Here is a 20,214-nt window from a genome sequence, read left to right as displayed (position 1 = left end):
CGGCGCGAAAATGAGGCTCTGCCTATGCTTTGGGAAAGCCCCTAAAGAATAAGGTGTCTAAAACAGTGCCTGCCGATATTATTATATCAAAATACCCAAATAAAATGATTCCTCAAGGCTAAATATGTGTTAATAATGAATCGATTTAGCCCAGAAAAAGTCTACAGTCTTAATAAGCCCTTGTGAAGCCCTTATTTACGATCGTAATAAACATGGCTTACCGGATCCCATAGGGAAAATGACAGCTTCCAGCATTACATCGTCTTGTTAGAATGTGTCATACCTCAAGCAGCAAGAGACTGCTCACTGTTCCCCCAACTGAAGTTAATTGCTCTCAACAGTCCTGTGTGGAACAGCCATGGATTTTAGTGACGGTTGCTAAAATCATTTTCCTCATACAAACAGAAATCTTCATCTCTTTTCTGTTTCTGAGTAAATAGTACATACCAGCACTATTTCAAAATAACAAACTCTTGATTGAATAATAAAAACTACAGTTAAACACTAAAAAACTCTAAGCCATCTCCGTGGAGATGTTGCCTGTACAACGGCAAAGAGAATGACTGGGGTAGGCGGAGCCTAGGAGGGATCATGTGACCAGCTTTGCTGGGCTCTTTGCCATTTCCTGTTGGGGAAGAGAATATCCCACAAGTAAGGATGACGCCGTGGACCGGACACACCTATGTTGGAGAAATCTGATTGAACACATCCTGATATAAAGACCATTCCCCTGGATGAAGAGATTGATGAATCCGACAATTAGCTTCCCAATTCTTTACTCCTGGGATATGAATAGCCGAAATCAGGCAAAGATTTTCCTATGCCCAAGAAAGAATTTGGGAGACTTCCTTTATTGCTAGGGAACTGCAAGTCCCCCCTTGGTGATTGATGAATCACCAAGCTACCGCTGTGACATTGTCTGATTGGAAGCGAAGAAAGGTCTCTTCTTTCAGGAGGGGCAAACTCTGGAGAGCCCTGAAGATAGCACAGAGTCCTAGGATGCTTATTGGCAACCTCGCTGCCTGAGGAGACAAACTTCATGTGCTCTCCTGGACCCTCATACGGCAAATCAACTGATAGACTTGTGTCTGTTGTGATTATTGTCCAGGTTGGATGGACAAAAAAATACTTCCTGAAGAATGAACTGGTTCTCTATCCACCAAGATAGAGAACCTCTTGTAGCTGAATCTAAAAAGATTTTTTGAGAAAGCTGAGTGTAATCCTTGCAAGAGGTCTCATGTAAAACCGAGAAAATTGAATTGCATCTGATGCAGCAATCATCAGACCTAAAACTTCTATACATGAAGCTACAGTAGGATTGGCTTGAAACTGAGGCTTCATGCCGTTTGCAATTTTGATCTTATTTGATCTGTCAAGGAAAGATTCATTGTTAACGAGTCTATACTGACTATGTCCAGGTGAGGAGCTACCGAAATACCTTTGTAAAAATTCTTGGAGCAGTAGCCAGACCAAATGGAAGAGCAACAAACTGAAAATGTTGGTTCAGAAAGGCAAAATGAAGGAATTGAATATGATTGTTGTGAATAGGGATTTAAAGTTAATCCTCTTTCCAATCTATTGTAAACATAAATTGCTCGTTGAACTAGCGGAAAAATAGTCCAACTTGTTTCAATTTTGAAGGTAGAAACTCTTTAAATCTAGACTTGGTCGTAAAAAGGGTTTCAGCCTTCACAGGGTTTTTTTGAAAATGGGACAGAAGAAACCTTCCTCTGAGAGGCATTGATTTGAAACCCATTCTGTATCCCTGAGAAATTATGTTTAGAACCCAAGGATCCTGCACAGATTGAAACCTGGACTTCGGAAAAAGGCTTAATTTGCCTCCTACCAGAAAAGAATCTGGATCGGGGGCCGAACCTTCATGTTGATTTAAAGAAGCAGAAGACATTTTTTTTTACTGTTTAGCTTTGTTCCAGGAAGGGTTAGATTTCCAGAAAGGTCTGGAAGAATCCTATTTTTGAGAAGAGGAGGAAGATCTTTGGTCCTTGACTGACGAAATAAATGAAAACAATTTTAACAGCTATTCTTTCCCTTTGACTTCTTGTCTTGTAGAAGACAGGCTCCTATAGTTCCAGTATCAGTGGAAATTATAGCATATAGATCAGGCCCAAAACATTTTTTTCCTTTAAAAGAAAGTGATAGAATTCTATATTTTTAAATTATGTCAGCAGACCAAAATTTGAGCTACAACGCTCTCCTTGTCAAAACCGACAATGCCATGATCTTGGCATTTAATATTTGATAATGTCAACAATTGCATCACAGCTGAAAGCATTTACTGACCGAACATGCTACAAACAACATTGAAAATCCTCATTAAGTCAATTATCTGACATCTGTTCAGATAAGTTGTCACACCAAAAAGTAGAACCCGCTTGAAAAAAGGCCTTTCTGTGGAAAGACCCTAATTTCCTGTCCACAGGGTCTTTAAAAGAGATACTATCTTCTAAATGGATAGTAGTCCTCTTTGCAACCGTAGAAATGGCACCATCCTACTTTGGAATTGTTTACCTAAGCTCCACACTAGCGGAAGGAAAAGGGAACATCTGAAAACATAAAAAATTAATTTTTATTCAATTTTAATATTAGAGCGTTTTGGGGAATAATAGCCTCCTCCTAATGGCTAGGAAGTGAATCCCATGCGTAATGGATCGTCGACTCTCACCACCTTAAGTATATGAAACAAAAATATACAAACAATGGTTATGTTAAAATTAATTATTAACACATCTTTAACCAAGACTTCCTAGACATAAGTGGGGATATCAGAACTAGAACCATCCCGGCAAAGACTCATATATTGAATATTGCATGTTTGGCTCAGTTATTACATGAGTTGTGGTTGCATACGTCATATTTACTTTTGTGCACGGTTTAAGTATAAACAAATGCCTAGAAAATGTAATTTAATTTAAAGAGCTTGCTTGTCTGCATATTTCACCGGGAAATTGGAAAGTCTGAAACAACCAGAGACATGCAAATTTCAGGTAGTATAAAAGAGTGAAAGTGCCTGGCTTCTGTTGTGCTGATTATTGAGATCAAATCTCATTACACTGACATAATAGTGGTATTTGAAATGCACATAAGTACATTTCAAACAATATCAGAATTATTTTTGCAGTATACTTCTGTGTGAATAATGCAGCTCTTAAAAGTTATTGATAGGATTAGAAGAGTTTAATTTGGCCACAACAAACAGCTAGTTTAGACATAGGTCTCTTGCACCCGTCTTTGGGCTAGATTATGAGTGTAGCGGTAGTTTGCACTCCTGATCACGATTTAAGTCCGCTTGACTTTCGTTTTTTGTGCGCATGAGGTAGCACAAGCATTACAAGTTGAGTAAAACGTTTTTGCTTGTGTGCTAACCTGACGCTTGCAAAAAGACAAAGTTAGAATAAAAGTATCAAATTTATAGAATTTAGAAAAAGTATGAAGCGAAGACCAAGTCGCCGCCTTACAAATCTGTTCAACAGAAGCCTCATTCTTAAAAGCCCATGTGGAAGCTACCGCTCTAGTAGAATGAGCTGTAATTCTTTCAGGAGGCTGCTGGCCAGCAGTCTCATAAGCTAAGCGTATTATACTCCTTAGCCAAAAAGAAAGAGAAGTTGACGAAGCCTTTTGGCCTCTCCTCTGTCCAGAATAGACAACAAACAATGCAGATGTTTGACGAAAATCTTTAGTAGCATGTAAATAAAACTTTAAAGCACGAACCACGTCAAGATTGTGTAAGAGACGTTCCTTCTTAGAAGAAGGATTAGGACACAGTGACGGTACAACAATCTCCTGATTGATATTTTTATTAGATACCACCTTAGGTAGAAACCCAGGTTTGGTACGTAACACTACCTGATCTGCATGGAAAATGAGATAAGGGGAATCACATTTTAAAGCAGATAACTCCGAAACTCTGCGAGCCGAGGAGATAGCTACTAAAAACAGAACTTTCCAAGATAAGAGCTTAATATCTATGGAATGCAAAGGTTCAAATGGAACCCCTTGAAGAACCTTAAGAACTAAATTTAAACTCCATGGTGGAGCAACAGGTTTAAACACAGGCTTGATTCTAACCAGAGCCTGACAAAATGCCTGAACATCTGGAACCTCAGCCAGAAGTTTGTGCAACAGAATAGACAGAGCAGAAATCTGTCCCTTTAAGGAACTAGCTGACAAACCCTTCTCCAATCCTTCTTGGAGAAAGGATAATATCTTAGGAATCCTGACCTTACTCCATATGAGTAACCCTTGGATTCCCACCAATGAAGATATTTACACCTTATCTTATGATAGATTTTCCTGGTGACAGGCTTTCGTGCCTGTATTAAGGTATCAATGACCAACTCGGAGAAACCACGCTTTGATAAAATCAAGCATTCAATCTCCAAGCAGTCAGACGCAGAGAAATTAGATTTGGATGGTTGAAAGGACCCTGAAGTAGAAGGCCCTGTCTCAGCGGCAGAGTCCATGGTGGAAAGGATGACATGTTCACCAGATCTGCATACCAAGTCCTGCGTGGCCAAGCAGGTGCTATCACAATCACTGATGCTCTCTCCTGCTTGATCTTGGCAATCAGACGAGGGAGCAGAGGAAACGGTGGAAACACATAAGCTAGGTTGAAGGACCAAGGCGCTGATAGAGCATCTATCAGTGCTGCCTTGGGATCCCTGGACCTGGATCCGTAACGAGGAAGCTTGGCATTCTGACGAGACGCCATGAGATCCAGTTCTGGTTTGCCCCAAAGTTGAATCAACTGTGCAAATACCTCCGGATGGAGCTCCCACTCCCCCGGATGAAAAGTCTGTCGACTTAGAAAATCCGCCTCCCAGTTCTCTACTCCTGGGATATGGATAGCTGATAGATGGCAAGAGTGAAACTCTGCCCATGGAATTATCTTTGAAACCTCCAACATTGCTAGGGAACTCCTTGTTCCCCCTTGATGGTTGATGTTAGCTACAGTCGTGATGTTGTCCAACTGAAATCTGATGAACCTGACCGCAGCAAGCTGAGGCCAAGTCTGAAGCGCATTGAATATCGCTCTTAGTTCCAGAATGTTTATCGGAAGGAGGGCCTCCTCCGGAGTCCATGATCCCTGAGCCTTCAGGGAGTTCCAGACTGCACCCCAACCTAGAAGGCTGGCATCTGTTGTTACTATTGTCCAATCTGGCCTGCGGAAGGTCATACCCTTGGACAGATGGACCCGAGATAGCCACCAGAGAAGAGAATCCCTGGTCTCTTGATCCAGATTTAGTAGAGGGGACAAATCTGTGTAATCCCCATTCCACTGACTGAGCATGCAGAGTTGCAGCAGTCTGAGATGTAGACGGGCAAACGGCACCATGTCCATTGCCGCTACCATTAAGCCGATTACTTCCATACACTGAGCCACTGAAGGGCGAGAAGTAGAATAAAGAACACGGCAGGAATTTAGTAGTTTTGACAACCTGGCCTCTGTCAGGTAAATCTTCATTTTTACAGAATCTATCAGAGTTCCCAGGAAGGAAACTCTTGTAAGAGGGGATAGAGAACTCTTTTCTTCGTTCACTTTCCACCCATGAGACCTCAGGAATGCCAGAACAATGTCTGTATGGGACTTGGCAATTTGAAAATTTGACGCCTGTATCAGAATGTCGTCTAGGTAAGGGGCTACTGCTATAGCCTGCGGCCTTAGGACCGCCAAGAGTGACCCCAGAACCTTTGTAAAGATTCTTGGTGCCGTGGCTAACCCAAAGGGAAGAGCCACAAACTGGTAATGCCTGTCTAGAAAGGCGAACCTGAGAAACCGATGATGCTCTCTGTGTATCGGAATGTGAAGATAAGCATCCTTTAAATCCACGGTAGTCATATACTGACCCTCCTGGAACATAGGAAGGATGGTTCGAATAGTCTCCATCTTGAAGGATGGAACTCTGAGAAATTTTTTTAGAATCTTGAGATCTAAGATTGGTCTGAAGGTTCCCTCTTTCTTGGGAACCACAAACAGATTTGAATAGAAGCCTTGCCCCTGTTCCTCCTTTGGAACTGGGTGGATCACTCCCATAACTAGGAGGTCTTGAACACAATGTAAGAATGCCTCTCTCTTTATCTGGTTTGCAGATAATTGCGAGATGTGAAATCTTCCTTTTGGGGAAGAAGCTTTGAATTCCAGAAGGTATCCCTGAGACACAATTTCCAACGCCCAGGGATGGACATCTCTTGCCCAAGCCTGGGCGAAGAGAGAAAGTCTGCCCCCTACCAGATCCGTTACCGGTTCGGGGGCTGATCCTTCATGCTGTCTTAGAGGCAGCAGCAGGCTTCTTGGCCTGCTTTCCTTTGTTCCAAGCCTGGTTAGGTCTCCAGACCGGCTTGGACTGGGCAAAATTTCCCTCCTGTTTTGTATTAGAGGAAGTTGAAGCTGCACCACTCTTGAAATTTCGAAAGGCACGAAAATTAGGCTGTTTGGTCCTTAATTTGCTGGACCTATCCTGAGGAAGGGCGCGACCTTTTCCTCCAGTAATATCAGAAATGATCTCCTTCAGCCCAGGCCCGAATAGGGTCTGCCCCTTGAAAGGAATGTTCAGAAGCTTAGACTTTGAAGTAACGTCAGCTGACCAGGATTTAAGCCATAGCGCCCTACGCGCCTAAATAGCAAAACCTGAGTTCTTAGCCGTTAGTTTGGTTAAATGAACAACGGCATCAGAAACAAATGAATTGGCTAGCTTAAGAGCTTTAAGCTTGTCAAGGATATCATCCAATGGGGTTTCTACCTGTAGAGCCTCTTCGAGAGACTCAAACCAGAAGGCCGCAGCAGCAGTGACGGGGGCAATGCATGCAAGGGGCTGGAGAATAAACCCTTGTTGAATAAAGATCTTTTTAAGATAACTCTCTAATTTTTTGTCCATTGGATCTAGAAAAGCACAACTGTCCTCGACAGGGATAGTGGTACGCTTAGCTAGAGTAGAAACTGCTCCTTCCACCTTAGGGACCGTCTGCCATAAGTCATGTGTAGCGGCGTCTATAGGAAATATCTTCTTAAAAACAGGAGGGGGAGAGAACGGTACACCTGGCCTATCCCATTCCTTAGTAATAATTTCAGAAAACCTTTTAGGGATTGGAAAAACATCAGTGTAAGTAGGTACTGCATAGTATTTATCCAATCTACATAATTTCTCTGGGACTACAATAGTGTCACAGTCATGCAGAGTTGCTAAAACCTCCCTGAGCAATACGCGGAGGTGTTCAAGCTTAAATTTAAATGTAGACATATCAGAATCAGACTGAAGTATCTTCCCTGAATCAGAAAAATCACCCACAGATTGAAGCTCCCCGTCTTCAGCTTCAGTATAATGTGAAGGTGTATCAGACCTAGCTACTAAAGCTTCAGAGAGCTCTGTATTTATTCTATTCCCAGAGCTGTCTCGCTGTCCTTGCAATCCTGGCAGTTTAGATAATACCTCTGTAAGGGTATGATTCATAACTGCCGCCATGTCTTGCAAGGTAGACGCAATGTGCGCGCTAGAAGTACTAGGCGTCCCCTGAGAGGGATTTATAGAATCTGACACGTGGGGAGAGTTAGCCGGCATAACTTCCCCTTGTCAATTTCTTCTGGTGATAAAAAATTTTTAAAGCCAGAATATGGTCTTTATAATCTATAGTAAAATCAGTGCTTTGGTACACATTCTAAGAGGGGGTTCCACAATGGCTTCTAAACATAATGAACAATGAGTTTCCTCTATGTGAGACATGTTTAAACAGACTAGTAATGAGACCAGCAAGCTTGGAAAAACACTTTAATAACTGTGAACAAGCAAAAAATAAAAACGGTACTGTGCCTTTAAGAGAAAAAAACAAACACAGAAACTGCTAAAACAGTGAAAAAAGCAGTAAATCTTACGAAATTTTTACAGTGTGTATAATAGGCTAAAAGAGCATTGCACCCACTTGCAAATGGATGATTAACCCCTTAGTTTAAAAAACGGATCAAAAAACGATAAACGTTTTTTAAACAGTCACAACAAACTGCCACAGCGATGCTGTGGCCCTACCTGCCCATACAATGACTTTGGAAGGCACAAAAACCCTTTAGAGAGGTCCTAAATGTTCAGGGGACTCCTTCAGGGAAGCTGGATGTCTCAAGCTGCAAAAACGAAAATAGGCCCCTCCCAACCTGTACTCACAGTGAGAGGGCCTTAAAAAACTATCCCTAGGCAAAATCTAGACAGCCATGTCGAAATAACTGGGCCCCAGAATAAAGTTTTATCACCAATATGTAAAAAACGTTTATACACTTCAAGCAAACGTTATATCTATTCAGTAATGTGAGTAAATAATAAAAGACCACAGGCAGACTCTTCTTCAATTCTGCCTGAGGCTAAAATAGTACAACTCCGGTACCATTTGAAAATAACAAACTTTTGATTGAAGATAAACTACATTAATTCACCACATCTCTCTATGCTACTTCCATTGTCGAGAGCTGCAAGAGAATGACTGGGGGTGGGCAGTTAGGGGAGGAGCTATATAGACAGCTCTGCTGTGGGTGATCCTCTTGAAGCTTCCTGTTGGGAAGGAGAATATCCCACAAGTAATGGATGATCCGTGGACTGGATACACCTTACAGGAGAAATAGGAATAATAGACTAGCAAGAAATAAGCACTCTCTGGTTTTGTAAAACAAATAGTATATTTAACTAGCGTGACGTTTCGAGGTATTCACCCCTTCTTCAGACAAATACAAAGTGAACAGTGAAAGTATTTATACAGATACAAAGTCAAAAACCCTGCCCCTCATTAGTGCAACAAATCACATACAAAGCCACCTGATTGGTGGATCAGGACACACCCTTAATCACATTCAGGTGTGTAACATCAATTAATTAATACAGAGTCCCAAAACCTATGTAAACAAGTGAAATTAATAGCATCATATACAAGACAATATATCTTTATAACAGTTAGCGCGCCACTCAGAATTTAGCCCTTTGTCTGGTGTGCATGTGCCAAGTGCCATCACCAATAGCACTAGCAACATGCATAAGAAAAAAGTAGTTATATTTTTTATGAGAAACATTTTTCATATAATAAATTATAGGAAACTGTGTTAAAATTATTTTGTATTTTTGAGTGAGCGTGATATGTGCTAACAGGGTATCATTTGAGACTGAAAGGGCCATTAAAGTCAGAAAATTACAAGCTCTAATTTTTTTAGATCATGTAATTTTAATACTATTGAACCTTCATTACTGTGTGTGTTTAACCCCAGTAGAAGTACTACATCAGACCAACATAGATAAATGAAGAAAAATAAATAATCAGTAATAACTATGAAGCACTCTTGCCTCAAACCTATTAGAAAAAACAGAATTTATGCTTACCTGATAAATTACTTTCTCTTACGGTGTATCCAGTCCACGGATTCATCCTTACTTGTGGGATATTCTCATTCCCTACAGGAAGTGGCAAAGAGAGCACACAGCAGAGCTGTCCATATAGCTCCCCCTCAGGCTCCGCCCCCCCAGTCATTCGACCGACGGTTAGGAGAAAAAGGAGAAACCATAGGGTGCAGTGGTGACTGTAGTTTTGCAAAAATAATTTGAACCTGACTTAATTGCCAGGGCGGGCCGTGGACTGGATACACCGTAAGAGAAAGTAATTTATCAGGTAAGCATAAATTCTGTTTTCTCTTACATGGTGTATCCAGTCCACGGATTCATCCTTACTTGTGGGATACCAATACCAAAGCTTTAGGACACGGATGAAGGGAGGGAACAAGTCAGGTAACTTAAACGGAAGGCACCACTGCTTGCAAAACCTCTCTCCAAAAAATAGCCTCCGAAGAAGCAAAAGTATCGAATTTGTAAAATTTGGCAAAAGTATGCAGTGAAGACCAAGTCGTTGCCTTACAAATCTGTTCAACAGAAGCCTCATTCTTGAAAGCCCATGTGGAAGCCACAGCTCTGGTGGAATGAGCTGTAATTCGTTCAGGAGGCTGCGGTCCAGCAGTCTCATAAGCCAATCGGATGATGCTTTTCAGCCAGAAGGAAAGAGAAGTAGCAGTCGCTTTCTGACCTCTCCTCTTACCAGAATAGACGACAAACAAGGATGATGTTTGTCTGAAATCTTTAGTTGCATTTAAATAGAATTTTAAAGCACGAACCACATCAAGATTGTGTAACAATCGTTCCTTATTAGAAACTGGATTAGGGCACAGAGAAGGAACAATGATTTCCTGGTTAATATTCTTATTAGAAACCCCTTTTGGAAGGAAACCAGGTTTGGTACGCAAAACAACCTTATCTGCATGGAACACCAGATAGGGTGAATTACACTGCAAAGCAGACAATTCTGAAACTCTTTGAGCAGAAGAAAAAGCTACCAAAAACAAAACTTTCCAAGATAATAACTTAATATCTATGGAATGTAAGGGTTCAAACGGAACCCCTTGAAGAACTGAAAGAACTAAATTTAGACTCCATGGAGGAGCCACAGGTTTATAGACAAGCTTGATTCTAACTAGAGCCTGTGCAAACGCCTGAACGTCTGGTACTGCTGCTGTTCAATCTCCAAGCAGTCAGTTGCAGAGAAACTAGATTTGGATGCTTGAATGGACCCTGTATTAGAAGATCCTGCCTCGATGGCAGTTTCCATGGTGGAACCGATGACATGTCCACTAGGTCTGCATACCAAGTCCTGCGTGGCCACGCAGGCGCTATCAGAATTACCGAAGCCTTCTCCTGTTTGATTCTGGCTACTAGCCGAGGGAGAAGAGGAAACGGTGGAAAGACATAAGCTAGACTGAAGGACCAAGGTGCTACTAGAGCATCTATCAATGCCGCCTTGGGATCCCTGGACCTGGATCCGTAAAGGGGAAGTTTGGTGTTCTGACGGGACGCCATCAGATCCAATTCTGGAATGCCCCATAACTGGGTCAGCTGAGCAAAAACCTCCGGGTGGAGTTCCCACTTCCCCGGGTGAAAAGTCTGACGACTCAGAAAATCCGCCTCCCAGTTGTCTACTCCTGGGATGTGAATTGCAGATAGGTGGCAGGAGTGATCCTCCGCCCATTTGATGATCTTGGTTACTTCCTTCATCGCTAGGGAACTCTTTGTTCCTCCCTGATGATTGATGTACGCTACAGTCGTGATGTTGTCCGACTGAAATCTGATGAATTTGGCCTCCGCTAGTTGAGGCCATGCCTGGAGCGTATTGAATATCGCTCTCAGTTCCAAAATGTTTATCGGGAGAAGAGATTCTTCCAGAGACCATAGGCCCTGAGCTCTCAGGGAGTCCCAGACCGCACCCCAGCCTAGCAGACTGGCATCGGTCGTGACAATGATCCACTCCGGTCTGCGGAAGCACATTCCCTGAGACAGGTGATCCTGAGACAACCACCAGAGAAGAGAGTCTCTGGTCTTCTGGTCCATTTGTATTTGAGGAGACAAATCTGCATAATCTCCATTCCACTGTTTGAGCATGCACAGTTGTAGTGGTCTGAGATGAATTCGGGCAAAAGGGACAACGTCCATTGCCGCAACCATTAATCCGATTACCTCCATGCACTGAGCCACAGAAGGCCGAGGAATGGAATGAAGAACTCGGCAAGTAGTTAATAGCTTTGACTTCCTGACCTCTGTCAGAAATATTTTCATTTCTACCGAGTCTATTAGTGTTCCCAGAAAGGGAACCCTTGTGAGCGGGGACAGAGAACTTTTTTCGGTGTTCACCTTCCACCCGTGAGACCTAAGAAAGGCCAGAACAATATCCGTATGAGCCTTGGCTCTGAGAAAAGACGACGCCTGTATTAAGATGTCGTCCAGATAGGGTGCTACTGCAATGCCCCTCGGTCTTAGGACCGCTAGAAGGGATCCTAGCACCTTTGTGAAAATTCTTGGAGCGGTGGCCAACCCGAAGGGAAGGGCCACGAACTGGTAATGCTTGTCCAGAAAGGCGAACCTTAGGAACTGATGGTGATCTTTGTGGATGGGAATATGAAGATACGCATCCTTTAGATCCACGGTAGTCATATATTGACCTTCCTGGATCATCGGTAAGATTGTCCAAATGGTCTCCATCTTGAAGGATGGAACTCTGAGGAATTTGTTTAGAATTTTTAGATCCAGGATTGGTCTGAAAGTTCCTTCCTTTTTTGGAACTACAAACAGGTTTGAGTAAAAACCCAGTCCTTGCTCTGTAATTGGGACTGGATATATCACTCCCATCTTGAGTAGATCTTCTACACAGCGTAAGAATGCCTCTTTCTTTGTCGTGTCTGTAGACACTGGACAGACGAGAAATGTGGAACCTTCCCCTTGGAGGAGAGTCCTTGAATTCTAGAAGATATCCCTGAGCAACTATCTCTAATGCCCAGGGATCTCTCTTTCAACTTGGGCCCGAAAAGGGTCATTCCCTTGAAAGGAATATTCAGTAATTTAGTCTTAGACGACACATCGGCCAACCATGATTTAAGCCAAAGCGCTCTGCGCGCCATGATGGCAAAACCAGAATTTTTCGCCGCTAACTTAGCTAATTGGAAAGCGGCGTCTGTGATAAAAGAATTAGCCAGCTTTAGGGCCTTAATTCTATCCATAATTTCATCATATGAGGTCTCCGTCTGGAGCGACTCCTCCAGCGCCTCAAACCAGAAAGCCGCTGCAGTAGTTACAGGAATAATGCAGGCAATAGGTTGGAGAAGGAAACCCTGTTGAACAAATATTTTCTTTAGTAAACCTTCTAATTTTTTATCCATAGGATCTTTAAAAGCACAACTGTCTTCAGTTGGTATGGTTGTGCGCTTGGCTAGTGTTGAAACTGCCCCCTCTACCTTAGGGACCGTCTGCCATGCGTCCCGCCTGGGATCAGTAATGGGGAACATTTTCTTAAAGATAGGGGGGGGGAACAAAGGGTACACACCTGGTCTCTCCCACTCCCTATCCACAATATCCGCCACCCTCTTCGGGATCGGAAACGCATCAGTGTATACAGGGACTTCTAGATATCTGTCCATTTTACACAATTTCTCTGACAATTTCTCCATGACTGCTGCTAATTGTTGTAATGTAATAGGGGCCAATGCGCTAGAGGTACTAGGCATCGCTTGCGCGGGCGTAACTGGTGTCGACACATGGGGAGAGGAAGGAGGACTATCCTCATTACCTTCCGTTAAAGAATCATCTTGGGCTACATTTTTAAGTGTCACTGCATGGTCTTTAAAATGTTTAGATACATACCTTAGAACACTTTAAACACAAATGTAAAGGGGGTACCGCCATGGCTACTAAACACATAGAACAAAGTCTATCTGTAGGCTCAGACATGTTAAACAGACTTAGACAGCACTCAAATACAGTAAAATACAATTTTTGAAAAAACGGTACTGTGCCTTTAAATAATAAAAAGCGCACACTTTTTTACTAAAACTCCAAAAATCATCCAATCTTTATGAAAATGTCACCATATGATCCTAATGCCTTGAAATGATTGCACAGTAAATTTCAAGTCAATGAACCCCTTACCCACACCGGAGCAAATTAAAGCTGGCAACCGGTTAGCAAAACTATAGCACCATGCCACAGCCTCTGCTGTGGCCCTACCTTCCTTGGGGATTAGTTGTAATCAAAAATAAGCCTCTCTGAAGTCCTCAAGTAATCTCTGGACTCTTCAAATGGAGCTGCGTGAAGCTGTCTGTAAAATCAACTGCGCAACTGAGGCACGAATTTCAGGCCCCCTCCCTCTTCACTCTGGGGATGTGGGGCCTTCCCAAGCCAAAATAGGTGTCTAAATAGATGCCATGTGGAATAAACCCCAAATAAAGCGTTTTAAATGTAATATAAGCTTATATAAATATCAGATTTTTGTAAAAAAACAATCGATTGCCCCTTAACAGTGTCCACCAGTGTTTGAGCCCTTTCAAATAAGCCTTCCTTCTATACTAAGTCTCAGAATATGGCTTACCTTTCCCCCATGGGGATTCTGGTCAGTCTTCTAGCATTACTAAGTCTTGACTAGAAAAAATGACTGAAACATACCTTAAAGCAGATAAGCCTGCAAACTGTTCCCCCCAACTGAAGTTTTCTGATGCTCAACAGTCCTGTGTGGGAACAGCAATGGATTTTAGTTACAACATGCTAAAATCGTTTTCCTCTCAGCAGAAATCTTCATCACTTTTTGCCACAGAGTAAATAGTACAAACCGGCACTATTTTAAAATAACAAACTTTTGATTGAAGAAATAAAAACTACAAATCTAACACCACATTCACTTTACCCTCCCGTGGAGATGCTACTTGTTAGAGCGGCAAAGAGAATGACTGGGGGGGGCGGAGCCTGAGAGGGAGCTATATGGACAGCTCTGCTGTGTGCTCTCTTTGCCACTTCCTGTAGGGAATGAGAATATCCCACAAGTAAGGATGAATCAGTGGACTGGATACACCATGTAAGAGAAAAGGATGGCTATGGTAACACAACCATCCATACTGGTAGAGATAAACACACACAATGGACATCAGTGTCTAACATTTGTATTACACTATGTGAGAGGAAAACATCCTCAAATATTCAAATACTATAACACAAAATTAGAACAATCAATCATAACGAAAATTATAAAATTAATAGCAGTGAACTTATCATACTAGAAAACATACCAACATAGCACTGCGGGGTTACTAGCTGAAATTGCTGCTGATCCAATCAGCAGCACTGCTACACAGTAGTGTAGGGTTGATAGTCTAAAAAAGGCATGCTCTAAAGAACCAGAGCATGTTATTTTTAGACTATTATGGCCCCATAAGAGTATATATTTAAATATATTATATACAACCCAAGGCAATTATATTAATAAAAAAAATTCAAACAATAGCAAAAAACTTTTTTTTTATTAAATAGAAATAGATTTTCTTTTTAATTAATGTAAATATGGATTCGTTTTTTTACAGAAACCTATAAGAGCAGAGAAAACAAACTTACCTTTGGGATCCATTTTCCTCCTAGGAATTTGTCACAAAGAGGGCACCTGGGAGGCTTGTGACGGGTAACATAGGTGAAAGAGCAGCTGGGGTTTGTGCAGCTTCCACGTCCCCTCCTAGTGTAGGTGGTGGCCTGTAGTGCAAAGTCAATTTATATACTTTTTCTTTTCTTTCATACTTGAACAGTGTTAAATGTAAAATACCATTTTGTGTGAGCCCCATAAAATCTTAAAACAAGATAATGTTTTAACAGATTTTAGAAAAGTAGACAAATATTTAAAAAACTGCAATTATGATTGAGATAACATTAAAGGGTATGGTGGCTTTTTGCAATTTTGTAAATCGAGGCATCCTAAATTTATTTTCTGAATAAGTGTGGAAAAAATGACTGATATTGATGTTAAAGGTGAGAAATGGCCCAATATTAAAGGGACACTAAAGTCAAAATTAAACTATCATGGTTCAGATAGAACATGCAGTTTTAAGAGACTTTCCAATTTACTTCTATTATCAAATTTTGTACAGTCTTTATTTATATGCACAATTTCTCAGGCACCAGCTCCTATTGAGCATCTGCACAAGTTGACAGTGTATACGTATACTAGTCTGTGATTGGTTAATTACTGTCACATGACACAGGGGGGCCAAAAAAATCTACTTATTTAAAATTAAGAGTAAGTGCTATTGAATTGTCTTTTTATTATGCACTTAAAACTAATTCTACTGTATTTAATGGTCCTTTAACTATTGAAGTTCTGGTGAAGGGTAGCACTTTAAAGATGAAACCAAAATCAGTTAATTCATGAAAGAAAATACCAGTGTATGTTTGCCTATAGGACACCCTTCTTTACAAAATTCAGTACTTACATAATAACTTGTATACTGGTAAGCATTTAATAATGAATTGTTTTGGTTACCTCCAGATTCCATAAATTAGAACTCTTTACTACACAGGATAAAAGACAAAACTAATCATTTTCTGTTTTACAGACTCACTTTGATGTAATACAATTTTTTGATCCCTATTCCATGACAGCATTCACCAAATGAGACATCTCTAACGTGGATCAACAGAGATGCTATTTAATAGGCTTATGCATTTGTTTTTGTTAATAAATGTGAATTTGTAATGAAAGCAGATATATATATCCAAACAAATGCAACAAAACAATCTGATGAAATTTCTCAGTGTTCCCTTTAAAATTAGTCAGAAAGTGTTAAAGGGACAGCAAACACCTTATAATTATAAGACATCTGCTGTGTTGCTACAGAATAACATATCAGAGAACTCTTAACGTTTTTAAAACAAATTAACATCCTTTTTCTGCAATATTTTTTTCAATAGCCAAACTCCACCCATTTGCCTTATTTGGAGAAACCAATCTGGGCTTTAGTAAGCAGACAACAAGGCTAGCCACATTCAAAATAAGTATAAGATGTATTTATTTGCAGTAGTTAAAGCCAATTAAGTACAAATACCTAGCAAAGTTTGTAGCCTTGAGAAGTCAGCTGGTACATTTTAACAATTAGAAATTGCTCTATTTTCAGAGCCAAAATTACATGAAAAGGGGCAAAATAAATAGTGAAAGTATATTGCAAAGTTTTTTCATTATACATAACCAAACATTTTATATAGAAATCTCAAGATGTTTCCTGTCCCTTTAAATATATACCTTTAGCGCACTGGAGAGCCACACTAATCCCGACCCTTCTTCATAGAGCCTCAGGCCTTGCTAATAGGAGGCTTACGCTGGCGGATCCCAGGGCCTGCGTTAAAAGCAAAGGTTTTTTAGCGCAGGCACTGGGATCTGTCTCCTATTAGCACAGCCCAGAGTTAAATGAAGACAGGTCAGGATAAAGGCTACAGGTGAACTTTTTCACCTGTAGCAAAGGAACATTTGCATTTGTTTAATGAAAACAAATGTAAAATGTTCTCAGAATATTCCATATTTGATTTGTTTTAAATTAAATGAATATCAAATAGTGCAGCAGACGAATATTCTGAAAACTAATTTTTCATAATATTCGTTCCTAAAGATTTGTCTGAAACAAATTTTTCGCTGCTGCACAAGTCTAATATTTTTAGTCCTGCTTATTTAGTAGCAGGACACTGCTTTTTTAGTAATTTGGGGGGAAAGGATGGTGCTTTTAGGGTTAAAGGGACAGTCTACCATAGAATTGTTATTGTTTTAAAAGATAGATAATCCCTTTATTACCCATTCCCCAGTTTTGCATAACCAACACTGTTATATTAATATACTTTTTACCTCTGTGATTACCTTGTATCTAGGAACCTTCTTCCAGCCCCCTGATCACATGACTCTGACTGTTTATTATCTATTGACTTGCATTTAGTATTGTTTTGTGCTAAATCTTAAATAACCCCCTGTGCCTGAACACAGTGTTATCTATATGGCCCATGTGTACTTTCTGACTCTTTGTGTTGAAAAGAGATTTAAAAAGCCTGTGATAAGAGGCAGCCCTCAAAGGCTTAGAAATTAGCATATGAGCCTACCTAGGTTTACTTTAAACTAAGAATATCAAGAGAAAAAAGCAAATTTGATGATAAAAGTAAATTGGAAAGTTGATTACAATTAAAAGTCCTATCTGAATAATGAAAGTTTAGTTTATACTAGACTGTCCCTTTAACTGGCAACTGAGTTATTACAGTGGTGCTGCACATGGACTTTCTACGATTATGTTTGGCGTGTGACGAAGCGCCATTATCGGCACCTGATAACCTGCCCTGCACCCACTCTCTATTGTGCTGATATGGTGAATGGTTTACAGAAAGAGAGAGGGCCCTGGTGACAATGATATTGCTGTAAGTGTAGTGGGTGGCTGGTGCAATAAGAAAGGTCAGAGGGGCTATTGGTTAGGAGAGTTGGTCCAATTATTGTTAATAGTGGTGGGAGACGTAAAAATGGCTAAAGATGATATGAATAGGGTAAATAGTAATTTGGGAGCACATAGATGAGGGTGGTTAGAGGGGCTGTGTATTGCAAAAACAAACAAAGATTATCTGTACTTCATAAAATTAAAAATATTTATTCAAACTGTATTAAAAATAGTGAAATGGTGAAAAGTAGAGTTATAAAATAGCCATCAGACAAATTTTGCATATAGTGTGGTGCAAGGCAAGCATAGATATGGTCTAACTGATGCAGTTACACTTAATAGGGTCAGAATCCTCATGTGGTTAGAGTTAAAGTTAAGGTAAACTTTGGTGAATGAAAGCCCGTTTTTAAAAAATACTATTAAAAACAGGGGCATTTTCATTCATCAAAGTTTACAAAGCAGCCGTTTTGATTAAAAACTTTTTTTCTTTTCACAGCCAGAGCAGCTTCCCCCTCCTGAAAATCCTCTCTTCACACATCAGCAATGACTATTCCGGCTTCCTCCAATCACAGCATGGCCTCAGGCAATGACTACCCTGGGGGGAAAGGCGTGATTGGAGGAAGCCGGATTAGTCATTGCTGACGTGTGAAGAGAGGATTTCCAGGAGGGGGAAGCTGCTCTGGCTGTGAAAAGAAAAAAAGGTAAGTTTTTATCAAAACGGCTGCTTTGTAAACGTTGATGAATGAAAGTGCCCCTGTTTTTAATAGTATTTTTTAAAAAACGGCTTTCATTTACCAAAGTTTACCTTCACTTTAATAGCGGGGGGGGCTTTGTGAAGTTAAAGTGATTAGGGAGGCCAGTGGTCCTGTTATATCATAGGATTACTTAATATATAAATAATACTGCAACTAATGTTTCAGTGTTAATGTGACATTTGTGACTGTTTTTTATGACAAGCTGTAAGGAGCCACTAATATTTAGTTGTGATACACCCGCTAAATCTGAGAAACTATTCTGTTGTCTGCAAACAGTTGCACCACTATAAGCTGTAACTTATTTAAATAATTTTCTTTTTTTAATGAAAAGTTTCTATTTTATAACTTGTATCTCCCCTCATACCAGTTTTATAGATCGTGGTGTCTCTTGAGCGTGACTGGTTGTAGGGACCACAAAATATTGGGTAGCAGGAGCTATTGAGTTGTTCTCCTCTGGGTCCTGTAGATAAAATAATAAAAACAAATTTATACATTGATGTGAAGATTTCTGTAACTGTTGTATTCTTATTCCTTGATATCAATAGATTAAAAAACAAACAATATTTGCTATTTATTCATTTCTCGAACAGTGATATATGAATATTACTGCAAAAAAGGAGTGCTTTTCAGAGGTCTGATATCTTAAAAGTTTTGCCAATAGAAAAGAATGAATTCACCTGAATTGACAACACAGTTAATACGGACATTCCTGCTGGCACTTCTGATCTTGCAAGCGCAATTCCTCCATTCTCTTCAATAACCACGCTTGTCGTGTTCCCCATTTCAAGTATGCCATCATCAAGGATTATATCTCCATTCAGTTTATCTGTCATTGATCCATCATACTGAGAGAAAACTCCATTGTGGAGAACTTCTTGCACTACTGCAGCCGAACTAATGTGTGCACCATCTTCAGCCAGTTCTCCAATATCAACACCTTGTTCTGTAAGGCCAACCTGCCCTGGGTCCATAGACATGAGCTTCTGTTTTGGTTTCTGAGATACCCTAACAGGTATTGTGGTCACCCCTGCACCTTGAGATTGTGTCATACAGAGCTCTAAATGTTGCCGAATAACCCTTTCTTCATTAGGAGACTTTTTGGGAATTAAAAAGAACTCTGAACGAGGGAGAATTTTTCGGAAGCCAGGGACATCTGAAACCATGGTTGATGAGCTGGATTGAATGTTCTGTAGAAAGAGAAAAAAATACAGACCCCCAAAATCAATGGATTATTGGTAATATTAAAAATATAAAGCATAAAAAATTCACATCTGAAACTCTAAAGGCACATGGATAGGCCAGTATAGAGTGGGATATGCTCAATCAAGAAGTCTAAGCCATAAAGTGGTTTGTTGGAATCAACTAAAAATAACTAGTGGCATAGAGAATAACGATAAAACCAGAATAAAATAAACACACACACAAAAAAAAAAAAAAAAAAAGCTTTTTATAGGTACTGGCAGACGGCTGCGAGTACTAAAGATGGCCAGCATTAGTAGGAGGGGAGGATTAGAGAGCTACTTGGAGATGGGAGGTGTCAGATGGGAGGGTAATCTCTACACTAAAGCTAAAATTACGGTAACAACAAGCTACCTGATTAACCCCTTCACTGCCAGGAATAATAGAAGTGTGGTGCCCAGCTGCAATTAGTGGCCTTCTAATTACCTA

The 20,214-nt window shown here is 40.5% G+C and overlaps 1 protein-coding gene across 1 annotated transcript in view; it reads right to left on the bottom strand.

Moving 5' to 3' along the window:
- Positions 1-20,214, bottom strand: part of HMGXB3 (HMG-box containing 3) — a 517,423-nt gene that overhangs the window by 263,671 nt on the left and 233,538 nt on the right. Inside the window, exons 5-7 of the mRNA XM_053718650.1 lie at positions 19,224-19,733; positions 18,911-19,006; positions 14,955-15,086 (exon numbers count right to left, since the gene is read on the bottom strand). Of these exons, the coding sequence (XP_053574625.1) occupies positions 14,955-15,086; positions 18,911-19,006; positions 19,224-19,733 (738 nt within the window). The remainder of the gene's footprint in view (positions 1-14,954; positions 15,087-18,910; positions 19,007-19,223; positions 19,734-20,214) is intronic.

Source organism: Bombina bombina, chromosome 6 (assembly GCF_027579735.1).
Source record: "Bombina bombina isolate aBomBom1 chromosome 6, aBomBom1.pri, whole genome shotgun sequence".
Taxonomy (NCBI): Eukaryota; Metazoa; Chordata; class Amphibia; order Anura; family Bombinatoridae; genus Bombina; species Bombina bombina.
This window is presented reverse-complemented; position numbering and strand designations above follow the sequence as displayed.